This window comes from Canis lupus, chromosome 3 (assembly GCF_003254725.2).
Source record: "Canis lupus dingo isolate Sandy chromosome 3, ASM325472v2, whole genome shotgun sequence".
Classification (NCBI taxonomy): domain Eukaryota; kingdom Metazoa; phylum Chordata; class Mammalia; order Carnivora; family Canidae; genus Canis; species Canis lupus.
Window position 1 is genome coordinate 38,960,522 of NC_064245.1, and position 19,028 is coordinate 38,979,549.

At 38.1% G+C, this 19,028-nt stretch overlaps 1 protein-coding gene across 27 annotated transcripts in view; it reads right to left on the minus strand.

Annotated features, from left to right (window-relative positions):
* The window catches only part of TJP1 (tight junction protein 1), a 255,598-nt gene that overhangs the window by 10,033 nt on the left and 226,537 nt on the right, over window positions 1-19,028 (minus strand). For 10 of the 27 annotated variants that reach the window (XM_025438101.3, XM_025438098.3, XM_025438097.3 and 7 more), the window contains 11 exons: window positions 18,878-18,973; window positions 15,101-15,183; window positions 14,335-14,545; window positions 13,922-14,022; window positions 10,368-10,718; window positions 9,796-10,035; window positions 8,269-9,141; window positions 8,017-8,114; window positions 5,880-6,107; window positions 1,883-1,933; window positions 588-763 (listed from right to left, as the gene is read on the minus strand). In XM_025438101.3, coding sequence (XP_025293886.3) covers window positions 588-763; window positions 1,883-1,933; window positions 5,880-6,107; window positions 8,017-8,114; window positions 8,269-9,141; window positions 9,796-10,035; window positions 10,368-10,718; window positions 13,922-14,022; window positions 14,335-14,545; window positions 15,101-15,183; window positions 18,878-18,973 — 2,508 coding nt within the window. The remainder of the gene's footprint in view (window positions 1-587; window positions 764-1,882; window positions 1,934-5,879; window positions 6,108-8,016; window positions 8,115-8,268; window positions 9,142-9,795; window positions 10,036-10,367; window positions 10,719-13,921; window positions 14,023-14,334; window positions 14,546-15,100; window positions 15,184-18,877; window positions 18,974-19,028) is intronic. The other 17 variants (XM_049108383.1, XM_049108382.1, XM_025438106.3 and 14 more) reach the window with 6 other exon arrangements.

Below are 19,028 nucleotides of genomic sequence, written 5' to 3' on the forward strand. Positions count from 1 at the left end.
TCAGAGAGCTGTGAAGGAGAGAGTGCGGGCAGAAACGCAGGGCACAGCTGTTAAGATGAACCAACGAGAGAGCTGTTGGCCACCTTGCTGGGATTCCGCCACAGTACCTAACTGCAAGGTGCTAAGGGACACAAGCTATATGGAACCTCAAAGCTTTCCTATATCTACGAGTGAGGAAGGAGCATAACCGTAATTTTACAAACTACCATTCAAATATTTAGATTCAGACATACTGGCAAACAAATACTTCCAGAAACTGAGCTGTGCTAGTAAAATATGAAAATCTATAGATTAAATCTATTTAGTCTAATAGAAAAAAATCTAGTATTAAATCTAATTAAATCTATTAAGTCTATTCTAATCTAATAGATTAAAATCTGTTTAGCTAAAAGGCTGGTCTGATACATTGGTCATAGTCATAAAAACAGGAGATGTACTTTTATTTACCAAAACCCTTAGTTTTCACTGTTCTCAGCCTAAAAGTTTCATGTATGCATTTTTTAATGAAAAACCCTTTTGCTTACAGACTGCAAGAATTCAATTTTCTAAGTATCACTCTATTACAACAGGAATGCTAACTCTCCTACCTTCACCATGTGCCCCCTTGGCATGCGTGTGGAGGGCAAGAGAGGAGCTGGTACCGGGCTGAGAAGGCTGGGCATACTGGGAGGGCAATGGGGGAGGAGGGGGAGTGGCCTGGACTGGCTCATAGCGCTTCTCACCAAATGATCTATCAGGGGCATCAGCTTCAGGAGACTTTCCCCTGTGAAAAAAATGAAGAGAATGCCAACATATGAAAATAGATTCACATTTACAAAATAAGTTCTCATCCTCTAAGTATCCTTGAGTTAAAGAAAAATCTAGAATTTCACAAAAATATTCTTATGAGTATAAATGGCTAACTCTACCCAAATGTACAAACAAATTCAACCATTTATCAGCACAAGAAATGTAAAGACAGCACAGATACTTAAAGAATATTAGTAAAACATCCAGAAGATGGCAACCAAAAGGCAGATGAAATTTTGGGTATACTTGTAATATTAATTGTGTTGCTTACAAAAAACAGTAATGATTGAGAAGTTTGAGAAAGTCTTCCAAATATTTTGAAAAAAATATTTATTGGCCCAAATCTTCCTTAGATTCACTTCTGATTTGGTATCTAAGGTATAAAACGCCTTGGCTTCTGGCACAGAGCGCTACAAAAAAAAAAAAAAAAAAAAATGGTTTTATAGACCAGAGGTTGGCAATTAAAAAAAAATTTTTTTTAATAGTAAAGAGCTGGACAGTAAATGTTGTTGGTGTTTTGGGCCAGTCTCTCTCACAACTATTCAAACTCTGCCCCAAAACAGCCATCATATATAAATGAAATGGGTGTGGCTGTGTTCCAGTGACACTAAAAACACTGGACACCTTTCACTTGGAAATTGACCTTTATTTACTAGATGCATTTTTCATTTAACAACTGCTAGAGTAGCAGATATGCTTAATTTTACAAGGCTCATTTAAGTTAAATTGTGCCATGCATGCTTATTTTTTTCAGATTGCCAATTGTTAATATGTAGCACATAAAATTCAAACAGAAGAAATCTTTAAAATAGACCCATAATTACAACACTGCCATCTAAACCTTTGCAGAGAGCCAAAGCTGCACTGGCTTTATGTGCACAAACAAAACAGACATTTGGAATGTACTTTCATAGAAAATTTCACTGAAGAAGTCTAGTCTTGTATTGGCTTTATTAAAACTACACTGTTACATTGCTTTCAGGCACTTATGCTAAACATTTGAAGAGGACTTTAAAATCTGAAAGTGCACATAATGCCAGTGATGCAGTGAGGGACACCTTATGTAACAGCCTCACATCAATGCCAGTCTTACCACTTGGTGCTCCTTTTCAAGTAGTCATAGCTAGTGTAAGAGCCAAGAAATCTAGGTGATGGCAAAGCAAGCGCAATAGAAAAATGAAAGAAAATGGTCAATCTAACTAAGTACATTTGTAGCAAACGGAACTCAAATGTCATTTTAAAATATCAACCAAAACAATTAACATCCACCATTTCAGAATAATTTGATCTGTAAAAGAAACCACCACTAACTCCCATTAAAGCTAGGAAAATCACCAATAAATTAAAATATAGTAACATTGGTAGGTCCTGCGACTGTCCGCCTACCCGCCCTCTACATATTTTAACTGTGGAGCTAGTGAGGAACAAGGTGCTTGATCTCTCTTCTACCTCTGCCCTCGGGCTTCACTTGCTAGTGGTGAGCAAAGAAATGAACTAAATTAAGGAGCAGGACTAAGAATAATCAGCAGGCTCTGGATAAGAATGAAGTGCTCCACTAAAAGAAAAAAGGCTGAGCAAAAGAAATCCTCTAAGTGAAAACACACGAAGCAGTGGTATAACACACCTGGCTGCGCTGATGCCCAGCAAGGTAATGAGGAATGGGCCAATGAATATATGCCTGCCTTTGAAACTCATTTTCTAAGATTTTATTTATTTATTCATAAGAGACAGAAAGAGAGAGAGAGAGAGAGAGAGAGAGAGAGAGAAGCAGAGACACAGGCAGAGAGAGAAGCAGGCTCCATGTAAGGAGCCTGATTCGGGACTGGCTCCCTGAACCCCGGGATCACACCCTGAACCGAAGGCAGACGCTCAACCACTGAGCCACCCAGGTGTCCCTGAAACATGACTGATTAACCTGTACTCTTTCCTAGCAAGACCTTGCCCATCCCCAGTCCCAGAGCGAAGTCCTGGGATGGGTGGAGCCTGTCTGGAAAGCTGCCAAGCTTGAAACACACAGCTTCTCTCACCGAATGTCACACACAAAGAGACACAACCTAACGTCAGTCTTACTCAGTTCTTAAAAAGCTGAAACCCGCTAACATTTATTTTGAGACCTGGAAGTCTCAAAATAAGTGGATTCTTGAGAGAGAGATTCTAGTGACAATAAACTCCCTAGATGCCTCAAAGAAGCTGAGTCTCTGGGCTGGGAGAGCTGCATAGATGCAGAAGGGGACTGCTCTTCCAGCCCTGTTGTAGAGTCCTGGGAACTCTTCCCTGGCTGTGAAGATGAATGTCTGAGCCACATTTCCTAACCTCCCCACTTCCAAGCCAGCTCTCTGGAACTATAAGACAGGTGACAGCCACTCACTTTCTGGGGTGTCTGTCCTGTGCTAGTAGACTTCTCCCCTAACTGCCACTATTTATTTCTGAGGGGTATTTTTACATGGCATGTTGGCGTATGTTACCGGGAAGAAGACAACTTTGCTATTTCTATATTTTACTTCAGAAAATAAAGGCCTGTAGGCAGTGTACGGGAGACCGAGAAAACAGTAAACGGTTTTGAAATACAGGACAAAGAGGATCATATACTTTAAATGATTTTCCAGTTGTTAAAATTGTCTTCAATGGGCACAAGGAGTATAACAGCATGAGAAGGAGACAGCAGAGAAACACCTTTTCTCTTGGTCATCCTTATCTTTCCCCTCACTCCCCTTTCCCAACACTCTGCCCACCGGATACCCATATGGGGAAACACAGCACAACCAGAGTTTTTACTTTGTGCCAACAAAGGAAGGAAATGTGTACTAGTGTCCATCTCAAGTCACACTTCCCTGCTCCCGTAACACAACAGGAAATGGCAAAGCCAAACACTCAAGAGTCCTGGGCATATTCACAAACACAAAGGTTATCTATTTCTGTCAAAAGCAATATATCCTTGAGAAACCTCTGACCAGCTAAGACTTGTTCCTCCCAGGGTTGCATTAATGGAAAGGGGGCACAGCTGACACCCCTAGTACACTGTGTCCTGTGCTACGGAGTCCCCACCCCCCACAGACCAGGCAGCGTTCTAGACCCTGTCTGAAAATTACACAGCACAAATAGGTCATTAAGCTTTCTTTGTAGAAAACCCCATTAAGTCAAACCCAAAAATGCTTGGTCAGTTCATTCTCTGAAAAGACTTACTTACATTTTAGGCCTAAATGTATTCCTAAATTTAAGGTTGGACTCTGTTTACCAAGTACATAAATAAAATAAAGACAAATCAACAAATCAAATTTAATCAAATCTCTCTCCTTACACTACACCCTTGGACCTGCTTCTAACAGGAATGAATGTGTTTAATGATTTAAGTAAAAGTGAGCTCACTAAGTCTCACCTCACTGTCTGAGTCTGGACACTCTCTCCAGATATACTGGGCACCTCCCTATTGTCATGGTAGGGTAGACTACTGGTCTAAGACCCTGTTTGCATTTAATGAGACCCACTGCAGTACTCAAAGTTTGCATTTATGGTTGTCATAAACAGCTTTCTTCTCTAGACAAAGATTTAAATGGGTAACAGTGGAAAAAAAGGTTTTAAATCTTCACTCAAATGATGTCTAAGAGAAGAGTGGTAATTAAAATTAGGTTCTTAATATTAGAAGTTTTAAAAAATATTCTAAAAAAATGTCCACTCAATAGTAAGTGACAAATGATAGTTAAGTTCAGACAATCCCAAGCATCGAATTCACTGAAAATCTGAGTGCTTTTGAATTTGGAAGCAAGAGTGATTTGTGATGGCTTTTTGTCAACTTTGGTAGGCCAAACAATAGTACCCATCATTTGCTCAAGCACTACTGTAGGTGCTGCTGTGACAGGGATTTACAGATGTAATGCCCCTAATCACTTGAGTTCTGTTAATCAAAAGGGAGATCTGGATGGACCCTTTTACAGAGAACTTACTTCACTGAACTCAGAGACTCTCAAACAGCTTTGGATCTTCTCTTCTTGTCTGAATTCACAACTTGCTTATCAGTAGGGTCTCATAATGGTGTAAATGAATGCTTGGTATAAATGAATGCTTGGGATTGTCTGAACTTAACTATCATTTGTCATTTACTATTGAGTGGACATTTTTTTTAGAATATTCTTTAAAACTTCTAATATTAAGAACCTAATTTTATGAATCCACCACCTGTGCCTATGTGAGTTTATAACCCAATCTCAGTTGGGTCTGTACAGCAAAAAAGCCCCAAGAAAGAAAGACAAATCAACAAGACCCCCAAAAGACAAGTCAACAGAAGGGAGGAGCACAGAATAGGGAAAAGACAACTACAAGTCAAAAACTTGGGTGCTCGATCCTCTCTACCTTGTCACGTCACCTCACTGGACCTTGGTTTCCTCACGCATAAAACTGGACCAGATATCCTTAAAGTCCCCTCAATTCCAACAATAAAAAAAGATAAGCTCTTTCTCATCTTGAAAAAAACCTCTCTATTGTTCTCCCTCAAATGATGTCACTCCCTGTCCTGAGGCTTTCATATTTAAAAAGCAAAATCAGGAAAGAAGGAAAGAACCAGCATTAAGTGTTTTGTGCAGAGGGGTGACTTATGATTCACCTAACACTCAGGGTCTTCACAGTTTATTCCCTTACCTCAAAACATTTTAACATCTTTCATAAGGGAAAAGTTTTGTGTATGTGCTATCAGAGTTTAAAGACAAAACACACACACAAACGAGAGCTAGAAACTATGCACAACGCTGAACCACTGGAGCGACAGGAATCATCTATTTTTTTTAAAAAAATATTTTATTTATTTATTCATGAGAGACAGAGAGAGAGAGAGAGAGGCCGAGACACAGGCCGAGGGAGAAGCAGGCCCCATGCAGGGAGCCTGACGTGGGACTCGATCCTGGGTCTCCAGGATCACACCCCAGGCTGAAGGTGACGCTAAACCTCTAAGCCACCCAGGCTGCCCGGAATCATCTATTTTGGACCTAACTGCATTCCTCCCAAACATACTGAATTTCACGTGATTAACTTCTACTTTATGCAACTGAACCTTTATCTATCCTTTTTTAAAATGTTAAGTCTTAAGTGAAATAACTTACTTCGAAGAATAACTAGAAAAGTTTGTTTGATTCTGAGAATGAACTGGCTTGGCAGGCTCTGAGAGATGGCCAGCAGGAATGTGTGTAGAAGGCTTGTTTTCAAAACTTCTTCGGTCAAAGTAGGAGAGCTGCTTTCGATAATATTCTTCATCCTCTTCGGGATCATAATGATTAGACCGAACAATATCTTCGGGTGGCTTCATCTGAGGTTTTTGAGGTTCTGGGATCCTGACAATGAGTAACAAATGGAACAACTTTCTTAGATATTACTTTTACAAAGAAAATGGAATATATAAATATTTTATCATGACCTTTCACTGCTATGGTTATTCAGGATTGTACTGAGCAGTCCAACAGTCAAAATGGGCATTCCAAATCCCATGCCTTCATACATTATACTCGGAAGGCAGCCCTCTTCTGGCTTTTGAGGCCTTTAACACAATCTAAAAAGCTTGATGATAATGATCTGGTTATAGAGCCTTACAGCAGGTTAGAAGCAGTTAATTAGAAAGAGAAAAGGGAATGTAAGGAAGACAGTGGAGAACTTATCCAAGTACATACACCAATGTTAGCAACAAGTAATAACAGAGAATTTAAGAACTTTAATCCAGGATTGATAAATGACTCTTATATAAGGAAATAACTCTATCTAGTCCAAAGTTCTAGAGGGCACAGGAAGCAGTGGGAAAAAAAGTTACTAAGCAAGTTAATACAAATCTTCCTCAACTTACAAAGGGGTTACATCCTGACAAATCCATAAGGTAAAAATACCCTAAGTCAAAAATGCATTTAATATACCTAATTTACCAAACACCATAGCTTACCCTAACCTACCTTAAATGTGTTCAGGACACATACTTTAGCCTATAGTTGGCTAAAATCATGTAACATGAAGCTTATTTTATAATAAAATGAGTATCTCATATAATTTATTGAATACTATACAGAAAATGAAAAACAAAATGGCTGTATGGCTACAGAATGGTTTTCAGTGTACTAACTCTTTAATTGTCTAAACAGCCCCTGATCCTGTGGCTGACTGGGAGTTGTCCCCAGCCCAGCATCAGCAGAGAGTACTGTATCAGACATGGGGGGGGGGGGGGGGGGGGGGGGAATCAAGATTCAAAATTTGAAGTACAATTTCTACTGCATGCATAATTGCTTTCACACAATTGTAAAGTTGAAAATTCCTGAGTCAAAAACCATTGGAAATTGGTACATTGTTATGTATCCTCTACTTAGTGAATTTTAGAAACTTTGCCTCAAAAATAAATAGGTCTCACACCCCAAAAGGAGTGGGGGGGACCTAAGCTTTCAGTAATTACAAATTTATTTTATGTAAAATAGTTCATTTGCTAATGATACTGGCTACCTACAGTAACCCTACAGTAGTTTATGTTTTCATAAAAAGTACTAGACATTACTAAAAGGAAAATGTATATGCTAGACAGTAGCATAAGTATACTTGGGTATAGTCCTAATATAGTCTATATATAGAACTTTATATATATATATAGAACTCTCTCTATATATAGAACTCTATATATAGACTATATATAGGACTGTCTATATATAGACTATATATAGGACTATACCCAAGTCCTATAAGCTGCTCAATCCCTCTCTGCCCCAGTACCTTCCTTTTAAATGGGGAAAAAGATAGTCTACCCACACTGCACTGAAGTACTTCGAGCAATGGCAAGAATATGGCACATGTTCACTAATCATTTCACTAAATGATTAATTTTTGTTATTTTAGCCAACCTGAGTCTGTTTCTTTACCCCTAAAAACTGAAAGTTTGTGTGTCTGAAAACACTTACAAAACTAAAGAATATAATACAAATGTAGGGCTTTGAAAGTTTTATTTTTAATCGCTGGCGAGAAAAATAATCTTTTTGGAAGACCTGATACTAAAAGCATTAACAAAGGTCTGTTACAGAAGGCATAATCAAGATCTTTTTCTTTCTAAGGCCACCAATTAATTAGAAAGGCTGGTAGTTTTCATTTAAAGACAAACAAGAACATCTCCCTCTTCCTCTCCTCTCCTCTCCTCACAGAGTAAAAGGCTTCTTCACTGACTGAAAGTGTCAGATTCCCAGTCAGGTGTAGGCCACAAACACCATAAAGCATACCCACCTGTACAGTGTTTTGTCATGTTCACTGAACTGATTCTGAGGAGTGGGTTTAGGACCAATGATGGGAGCACCTGGAGGTTTAGAAGCTACCTCTGGAGGCTGCAAAACAGAACACAAACATGCCCCAAGAACAGATAATTGCAAAAGAGGCTTCATTTAAGCAGGGGAGGGAGAGTGACAAAGCATTCTGAATTGTTCCTTCACCAAATGTGCCCAGGAGTCCAAGGCAGAAAAGGCATGGTTACATGCTTACCTTAAAACCAGCGGTGTGGTTTTCATCCTTCTTGTTCTCCAATGATGCAGATCTTTTGTTTTCAAACATTTTTACTCTAGTGAGTACAGACTGGGGTTTCATTGCTGGATCTTCCTCCTCTTCAGTCAGAGTTGGGGGTGGAGGCAGAGGTTTGGTATTTGAAGGCAGAACTTCTGGCTTATGTTGAGATGCGGGTATTAGAGGAGGGACAACCGCAGCACCATGGAGAGGCTCATAGTGGCCGGCTTTCGAGGAAAATCCCTGTGATGGTACTTGCTCGTAACTTCGTGGGTACTGGTCAAAATACTGCTTCGGTTCAGATGCCTTAGGGCCTGCTGAAGAATAGGACTGCGCTTCTGGTCTGTATCTGTTATGCATGTCATATCCAGGAGTTGGTTGCTCTTCGTGTCGTAGGGTAGAGGTTCTAGGTGGCTGGTCATAGCGTGGTCTGCTGTCATAGGACAGAGGGGCTGGCTCTTCAAAACGTGGGTAATACCCTCTTTCTGAGGACTCTTCTGGATGCTGTCTGGAGTCAAGGTCCCGAGGGTGCTGATTATCAAGAGAAGGCCGAGGCTGGTAGGGCTGTTTGTCATCGTAATATGACCACTGCTCTTCATATGTGGGAATGCGCTCTTCATAGCGGAGACGATGATCATAGTTTCGAGAAAACTGGTCTGTATAGCTTGAGGAGTCGTATCTGTATGTGGGCTGCTCGAGGTCTCTGTTGGCCTGTTTTTCTACATATGGGGGTTGGGATTCATAGCTCAGATTAGGCTCTTTGTCTGGCCTCTGCCCTGGGTGACCAACAGCTGGCTGTTTCAAAACATGGTTCTGTCTCATCATTTCCTCAGGATAGGGATCTTTTCTATACACCTGTGTAAAAAATTCACGGTTCAGTACAAAGGCTTGTTTTCAATTCTAGTCTATTTTAATAAGACAAAAATAGAAGAATTTGATATATGAAAATGGCACGTTCTACCATTTATTCCCAAGACAAGAAAGAGATTAGTGAGAAAGCTAGTTGAAGTGAAAGCTCAAAATTTAATAATGCAGGTAGGGGGGCTTTTATGTTTTAGCATGTTCTAAATGAAAAGTGAGTTAAAGATAATTATTAAATTTAGTACAAAAGCAATACACTGACTACTGATTCCACTTGATTTGGACACCAAAAATAAAAATCATAAAGAAAATTTATAGACACCATAATTTACAAAACACAAAAATGTTTATGGTAAGTCACAACTACATACTATAAGGAATTCTGGAAAATACTGAAAGCCAAAAAATAAAAGTAATACAAACATTAAGCACAAATCCCAATTAAAAGGCCTATTTTCAAATGATCATTATACCACCAGAAGCCATGCAAACTACAAAACTGAAATGATTCATAATTGATTCAAAAGCACTATGGTGTGTAAGCCCACAGTAAAAAAGCAAAAGGAACACTCAAAGGGCAAAGCAAAAATGATTGTGTGCTAGACTGATGGAGAGCGACAAATGAAGGCAACACTGCAGCACAGGTACCTTTGCTGGCTCTACATGCGACGGCAATGATGGCTCTTGATCTCTTAGCATTATGTGAGCTGCCTCAGTGCTTGGTGTTCTTAAAGAATCAGCTTGTGGTGAGTAAGAAGTAGAAGGAGCTGGGGTAGGCCCCTCCAGTCTGACATTAGTTAAAGTTACATTATGGTTAACAGCAGAGGTTGATGATGCTGGGTTTGTTTCAGGCGAAAGGTAAGGGACTGGAGATGAGGCTTCTGCTTTCTGTGAAGTGTTTAAAATATTTTAAATATAGTGCTTCTCTTTATTGCTAACTTCCCACTTCCATTTATAGGGGCTGGTAGACATACATTTTAGTGTGCTGAATAACAAAACTATAACCTCACATCCTTATTTAAAAAAAATATTCAGTATACTGCTGTGTAAGACGAACACACAAAGTTTAGAATTAAGTCCTCGGTATTCTCAAATTGAAATTAAAGATTAATTCTTAATCTGAAGAAAGGACAAAATAATATATTCTTCAACTCAATCACCACATTCTAAAACTTAATAATGCACCTCTAACTACAAAACGTTGAATGCTTGCTGCTTACCTGTTGAGAAGCTGTTTTAAATCCAGGGGAGTCTATTCTATGAATTGGTTGTGGCTGCGCTTGTGGTGAATAAGGAGGATATGTTTGGTTTTCATGATGCATTCCAGAGGAGTCCTCTCTTACAGGCTCAGAGGACCGTGTAATGGCAGACTCCGGTGGAGTCCCAACCTCATCATTAAGAGTTTCATCTAGTTCTTGATCAGTGTAGGCCCCGCCTTCTGTATCTGTGTCTTCATAGTCAGAAGTGTGTCTACTGTCCGTGCTATACATTGAGTATTCACTACCTGGGGCTGACAGGTAGGAGAGACGATCATCATGCAAATCAAGGTCATCACTTGTAGCACCATCCGCCTGGGTCAAATAAAAGTAAATTAAAAATTTTATTCAGTAGTTCTTTAAGAGATGGCCTTTATTTTACAAGGGAGATTGAAAAGGATATTTTTCTTTGGAGAAATCACATCTATTTCTCAAAACTTCTGGTGAGGAAAGGTCAAGAAGATTGTACAAGCACACATGCAGACACACAGAGCATCCTTTGAGATCTGAAGGGCTTGGAAGAATGAAATGTTGGCTGGTTAGCCATGACAAAGCTGGACTCTGAGGCTCAGCCCCAGAAGTCAACGAAGGAACCCTGACACCACTCAGGTTTACAAAACCTAATCAGTCACTAGTTTATCAGCCCAAAGCAAGGTGAAGAGGGAGAATCCGGCTAAACCAAACTCACAGAAACAAGGACACACTGACAAAACAGCTCATGTAAGAGTAACTATGAAAATAAATGCCACAGTTCAAGTTGCATAAGACCTTACAAATACATATAAATATATATATTAAGAAAATGACTTTTTAAAGTTGGTATTTGACCTTCAAGTTTTTGTAAAACACAATGGAAAAGCATCATCTAAGTACTGGTTGCCTGATTAAATTAAGAATTATTGTCTTTATTATTTTTCACAGATGTAGTATCCAGTGGATGGTGAGGGAGAAATGCAATAATGTTTCTCTTTTCTAAGTAATTAAGAGCAGAGTTGGTTTTTATTAGTCTACATTATCTTCTGAGTAGACTAGAAAGAAAATGAGAAGCATTCCAGGGAAAAGAATCTAAAGAGTTGCATCAACAGGCTGTCATTTAGATACTAGTTTGAAACTAGTACCTGGATTAATTAGTACAGTCCCTGAAGATCTTGCCTGGTGGACACTGTGCCCAGCTGGGCATGAGCGCTGAAGGATCTGGAATCCAGAATTCAGATAATCCTTCTTCCATTTTAGCACAGGCTGAAGGACAAACATAAGGCTTGAGTAGCCTGAATGGAACATTCCACACAGTCTTATACCTGGCTCTCTCAAAAGCTTGACACTGAGTATTGCTCTCCAGATATGAAAGACTAAGGTATGTCAGACACCCCAGGGGCTCTGGTTTTCAACAGAGAACCTGCTGGGCTCAGGGAGTGAGAATTCCAGGGCTGTAAGTTATAGCAGAGTCTCTCTCATTGAAATCTCAATGGGTTCTCAATTCTATAATGGCCGCTGCAGAAGAGAAGTCTTTTTGCTATCTACTGTAACCTTTAACTTGCCAGGGTTCTGGAAGACTATAACCCAGCAGCCAGCCAAGGAAATATTTAAGTCCTTAGGGAAGAACTGACTTGGAATTCACCAACCTACATAGCTTTTGCAGTGGTATGAAATGCACAAGTGAGCAAGAACCATGGGTTGCTTTGAACCAAGAAATGACATATGCCTACATGTTAAGAAAGTCTCAGGATGACTTTTCTTGGTTTAGTAGGGTATAAGACTGTGTCAGATCTTGCAAAAAAGAATTCTTCCTAGCAATTAGACCAGAGTAGTTTGCTCAGGAAAGTCAATGTGAAATGATGTGGTTTTAGTTTAAGAATCTATTATTATTATACTTGAATAGAAGGGGCAGGAGATCTATCAAGTTTGATTTAAAGTGTAACAAGCTATTCTGATTTACAAAATGCATCAATCTAATAATAAATGATCTGTTTTTCCTCACATAAAAAGTTGGGGTGAGTTAGACCTATATTTTTAAATCCAAGCAAAGACAGGAAGCACACAATAATATCACAAAAAGAAATCACAGAAAATTAAGATTTGTGGATTAAAAAAAACCCTCAGATAGGCAGACAGCATACTTTGTGCATTTATAAACTAATTTCATTTCAGGTTTATAAAACCTAATCAGTCACTAGTTATTATCAACCATCCTACCTGACAAAAGCTGCTAAAAGAATTGTGTTTTTACAGATTAGTATGGAAAGGACTGTGATCCTTTGTATAAAATGCCACATGAGTAAAAATAATAGTGTGTTTCTGTAAAGTGATGCAGTGGGTTTTTTCTACCTCCATTTGTCAAGTGTCCTAGCTGATATGCTAGTTATTCAGAGTGGTCTAATTAACTATACAGAGTGCATCCCCCAAAGTGGTACTGATGAGAAAAACCACAATTCTGACACAATAATAATACCGGGTTGGGAACAGCAGACCAGATACGACCTCTAGATGCAAACATTTAGCATCTCTTCTTGCAGAGGTTGTGTTTTCTGGATAAAGGGTGTGGTGGTCCTAAGCATGCAGCATGCATTGCCAGAGCATCTGTAGCCATAGCCAGGCAGAGGAAAGTAGGGGCCATGCAGGGGCAAAACACAACAAAAAACAAGCCAACAAGGAAATATAAAAAATTGAAACAAAAAATCAGAGATATTTTCAATCTTCTCTAGCAACTAAAACATATTAATATTACACCGAAGGTAAAAGATATTAAAAACAAAAGTTTCTCTCAGCTGTATTAATTTGCCCAAAAAAATGAACACACCTTTCCCATCAAAGACTGCAATAAAACCAGAAAGACTGGGAATAGAAAGGAGTTATTTTAAAGATGGCCATTTGAATGTATATAAAAATCTGAATTTGTATCTAAAAAGGAGATTACTGCTCTGTCCAACATTTCTTAGTATGCTATAACAATATGAACAAGTGCTAAGCAGGAAAAAGATTCCCAAGGTAAACAAAGTAATAAAATATGTTCTTTACTCACTTCTCAAAGCCCTTCCTATGCTGGTGGATACAGTGCTGCCCCTCTGTAGAGTATTTCCCAGCCATTACTTGCCTTTAGAATGCCTTGTTCTTTCAGACCAAGTGCTGAATCTTGTGTGCAGAGACAGCACTCTAGGAAACAAGGACCTAGCTCACTCAACTCTCCTCATTTTCAGAGGAGGAAACTGAAGCCAGGGTCTAAGTCATTCCTCAGTCAGACAAGGAGGGACAGAGCCAGAACTCAACCTTACTCTTTTATTAGCATTGGAAAACTCTGAGAGAGCACACCTGAAGTGGTAATTAAATAGGTGGGGAAATTTCAGAATCTTTTACTATCAAAAACAACTTTCACAATCCCTACAAATTATAAAAATTTAAAAGTAAACTCTCCCCAAAGTACTCTAATATGTTGATCTAGTTAGAAAACAATGGTAACTCAAAGGCATCTCAGATTGGTCATATCATCTATTAAAAGCATTAAATAACAGGAAGTTTCTTACCTTTCCCTCAGAAACCCATACCAACTGGTTCTGTTGCTGCTGAATTGCTTCTTTCAATGCACCATACCAACCATCATTCATTGAATTTAAGTTAATTGTAGCTGAAAATAAATTAACAGCATTGTTTTACGATTAGAACATGGTCAAAGCCAGAATTCAGTCGATCCAGCATGCATCAGCTCAACCATCATTTCTTAGTTATTTGAAAGATAATGTCTGAAGACACACACCTTTGAAATTTCTATTTTGGCACTGTACATTTTCTTCCACGCAAACAGCAGTGGTCAACATAATAGGAGGTTTTCCAAGGCAAAGGTTATAAATAGCTTTTGGCATTTGAACACCACAGTATTTTTGTCTACATATTGTTGCCCAGGCATTTTAAACTAAATGAAGGCCTTTAATATACTCACTTGTAAAAAGATGGTGATTATTTTTACGAAGTTTATGAGACCGTTCATATAATTTCCTGGCACTTTTTCGAGATTCTGGGCATAGCCTCATCCTCATAGTTTTCACACCTTGCTTAGAATCAGGGTTAAGGAATACTACAATTGGATACCACTGGGCATAATTCAGACGATCAACTGCATTTGGTGTTACATCTAATAAAGCATGTTTGTCCTGGAGACACAGAGAAAAAAATAAACAAGGACACAAGATAACAATTAAGAATCATCACCTTCCAAGAAAGTCACAGCCTAGACTACGTTCCAATGGTAATGGACCTCTAATTGGGCTCCAAAACATCTCAAGAGTACATGTTAGAAAAACTTGTAACCAGAAGCTAATTCAATACAATTTCTAGCCCAATTAAAAACAAAACAAAACAAAAAGCTTCATTAGCTCACTTTAAGATAGCCCCAATACTTGCAAGTTGACAGCATTATCTGTGTTCTGTAAAGTGAAAAAGAGCATACGAATTTAATGTTCCTGATATGATCTTGTAGAGTAACAACATATTCCCTATCAATGTAAATGTCCTTTAATGCATGTAATATTGTTTCCTTGAAAGTTGTTATTGCAATGCCCTTCAATAGGGGCTTTATCTTCTTATGGTAGACGAGTAATAATTTTAGAAATGCTACTTCTCTAATTCTAAATTAACTGAAGTCCATCGCACTCAAAAACACAACATTCACAGTTTATAATGAAATAGGTCAATTTTTAATAACTTACCTGATCTATTATTTGTTTTATTGTATGAAGACGAATAATACCAGAGCTACGTTGATCAGTTCCAGCATCTCGTGGTTCACTTTCTATTCATGGTATCAGGACAAAAACAAAACATCAAATTTCCATTGGTTAGACCACAGTTTCTCAACCACTGGGCACTACTGACACGTTGGGCTCTGTAACAGTTATAGGATCTATCCTGTGCACTATGGCCTGTTCAGCAGCATTTCTAGCCTCCTCCTGCTACATGCCTTTTGTCCACATTGTGCCCAATAAAAATGTCTCCAGGACTGGCTAGTACCCTGGATGGGGTAGAACTACCCCTGGCTGAGTGCCCCTGGGTTAGATTAAGGATGCCCCACAATTCTGGGATTAGAGAAGGCAAATGAGATGCTCACTTCAGGAGCAGTATTCAGTGGGGTGCCAAAAATACTCAGCAGTCAAGTAATACTTTGCTACATTATGTTTGAAAGATCAAAATTAATAATCTACAATAAAAAAAATACCAAGATTTTAAATAGAATCAGTAAGTGAAGAGTAAAAATTATTTAAGACTGTCACTTGGTCAAGAAAAATTGTTAAATATGGCAATTCTTTCAAATGAAAATGAGATTTTAAAAAGAAGATTTAGAAATAATACTGATAAGCTTGCTTTCATTAAAGGAAAATAAAATTATAAATTCTATTTTGGTATAAATATTTAAACTTGCAATAATGTAAGTTTTAATACACATTTTTTTTATATTCTCTTCTAACTACTTCAATGTTCTAGAAAAAGACATTAAAAAAGATGTAAAAAGATATATGTGTGGACATTTTTTGTTTTGCCTAATGTTCTAGTATGGTTTGGCATGGCACTATTTCCAAATGTTTTGCACATGATGACACACAACAAAAATGGCATTACTTGTACAGATAATAGAGATAAACTGAGGAGGCCTCTTCTGAGTTCTGTCCCATTCAGCCACTGGGGACTGATGAAATCAATACCTGGGCAGGTCCACAGTCCATCAGCAACAATGCTCTAGCAGCCTGGCTGGGGAGTTCTAAGTTAGAGGCCTTTTTTTATAGCAATACAAAGGGGAACCTGGGAGCAGAGAAGGCTGTCAATTTGTAACAGACAGCCTGTGGTTTCATACTGGCAACCTGTCCCTGCCTACTGGTGTATAATATGCCAAATGCAGCTTGAGCTAGTTACTAAACCAAAAATCTCAGAGGTCCAATTTACATGAAGTTCTTCACTAAAAAGGCACATCACTATTTCTGACTCTGGTCACAAGGAAAGCTTGAAAGACAAAGAGGGGCTCTGGTGTTTCTGATCAGACAAAATCAGAGATTTGGAAGAACAAAGGTTACACTGCAGGACAAGCTGAATGACTCTAGAGAACGAGACTATCATAAGATAAAGCTCCACGAGCAAACATGGCAGAATTTCAAATCTGGTGAACAGAGAATTAGAGAGAGGGATTAACCAGGAGTTCTGGTTGGAGAAAATACTACTAATTCTTTAACAAAAAAGACTCTCAATCGAACTTCAATAAAAAAAAATACAAAAAAAAAAAAAAAAGACTCTCGTTGGACTCAGAAAGGGTACATAACTAACCTATCTGAATCCTCTTTTTAAAAGCCTGGCTTGGGATCCCTGGGTGGCGCAGAGGTTTGGCGCCTGCCTTTGGCCCAGGGCGCGATCCTAGAGACCCGGGATCGAATCCCACATCGGGCTCCCGGTGCGTGGAGCCTGCTTCTCTCTGCCTATGTCTCTGCCTCTCTCTATCATAAATAAATTAAAAAAAAAAAAGAAAAAAAAAAAAAAGAAAAAAGGAAACCAAGTTGGATTCCTTAAAAAAATAAATAAATAAATAAATAAAATAAAATAAAATAAAATAAAATAAATAAATACCTGGCTTAAACATAGAATAAACCCAATTAAAGCAATCAATTACTCCCTCAGGCAGAGCTTTACAAATCTTCACACTTATTTTTCCTAAATTTAAAAATCCTAAGTTTGGTTATGGGTGGGGTTACCAGCAACTTCTTCAGGCCAAATGTTACCTACAAATGATGACCCAAAAAACCTCTTCTGAAAAAAATAAACTGAATGAGGAATCAGAAATAAACATTTTCTTTTTTTTTTTTTTTTTTTCTTTTAACTTTTTTTTTTATTTTTTTTAATTTTTTTTTATTGGTGTTCAATTTACTAACATACAGAATAACACCCAGTGCCCGTCACCCATACACTCCCACCCCCCACCCTCCTCCCCTTCTACCACCCCTAGTTCGTTTCCCAGAGTTAGCAGTCTTTACGTTCTGTCTCCCTTTCTGATATTTCCCACACATTTCTTCTCCCTTCCCTTATTTTCCCTTTCACTATTATTTATATTCCCCAAATGAATGAGAACATATAATGTTTGTCCTTCTCCGACTGACTTACTTCACTCAGCATAATACCCTCTAAACTTGCTTAAATTTTACTATCATTTGTCTGCAGATTTTCTCAGTTTCATGAAATAAATATCCTCATTCAACTTTACCAACAACCTAAAGCAATATAATAAAAAGGTAATGTTCTGATTTTTTAAATTAAAACTTATGTTAATGAGGGTCTCATCTAGTGACAGTAGGAACGACAGCTATGAAGGCACAACCCTTCAGAAAGCACGAGCGATCACACATAGCAGTAATCAGAAAATGCTCATGTCCTATGGTTCATTCCTGCCTATATTTGGGAATTCTAAAAAAATTACCATAAATACAGGAAAAGCTATATTCCTAAGGATTTAAATACTTTGAGAAACAAAGCATAGCAGAAACAAGCAAATAAATAGATTTCTGCATCCTTTATGAAAATATAAAACTGAAACGACCTATGTAAACAGAGGCTAATCATCCAAAATCTGGTTGCAGAATGGGTAATAAAAAAAATAAGGTATTATCTATTAAGAAGGAAAACAATAAATAAAGCTCCACACAAAAGTTTGCTTACAAAGGGTGGTAGGGTGGAAGAAAATACGACAGGATAAAATTAGGATGACGATGATAATATATGTCAAAATTAATTTTCTAAGCTTTCCAAATAGACACTATTTCTATAATTGTGGGGGAGAGTGTAAGTTTTTACATATAGCTTAAAGCAAACCAAAGTGGTCATAACTAAGTCTGTATATTTAAACTACCACAACAGCTAAGTTAAATAAATAATAAAAGAATCTGCAAGCAAAATCTCTTAGGCATTTACGGCACTACATCTTCAATATTTATATTTAACACTAACTTACTGTAAATGCCTAAATAATAACTGATGGCATGAATCATGCTTTTATTATCCTTTTTATACACTTGAGTATTTCTGTCAGCTCAGTGACTGAAAGCACTGGATTGGAGTCAGTAAGGGATGGGTTCATATTGGAGTTTTGGGACTCATTAGCTGGGTGTCATAAGGAAAGTTTAAAGAGGTTGGTTGGTGACGGTCCTGACCACCTAAGACTCAAGCTGCTCAGCATCAATACTCTACTACTTACAGCATGGTGATATTGTCACAGGATTTATTAAACAAGATCATGTGCAATTTTCATATGAAGCCCAGAGCTTTGTAAATGGTAATAATTTTAACTATTAAAGGGAACTAGGACACAATCACTCAAACTGGATAAACTGCAAATTTTCACTTATAGAAAGTTTTATTTCTATTAAGTGAATGGATCAGACCCATCTTTTGGAGGAGTACCTAATAAGGTTAACACCCTCAACTTCATCTAAGTTAGTCTTAAGGCTACTTACTTGCAATCTGATAAATATCTGGTTCTTCTCTTGCCAGCTTTTCTCTGGCAACATCAGCTATGGGTCCAAAGATAGTTACAGGCCTCAGAAATCCAGCTGGGGAGAAATTCAAAGAAAAAATAACATAGTTTATACGTTTTCTTTCCTAAGC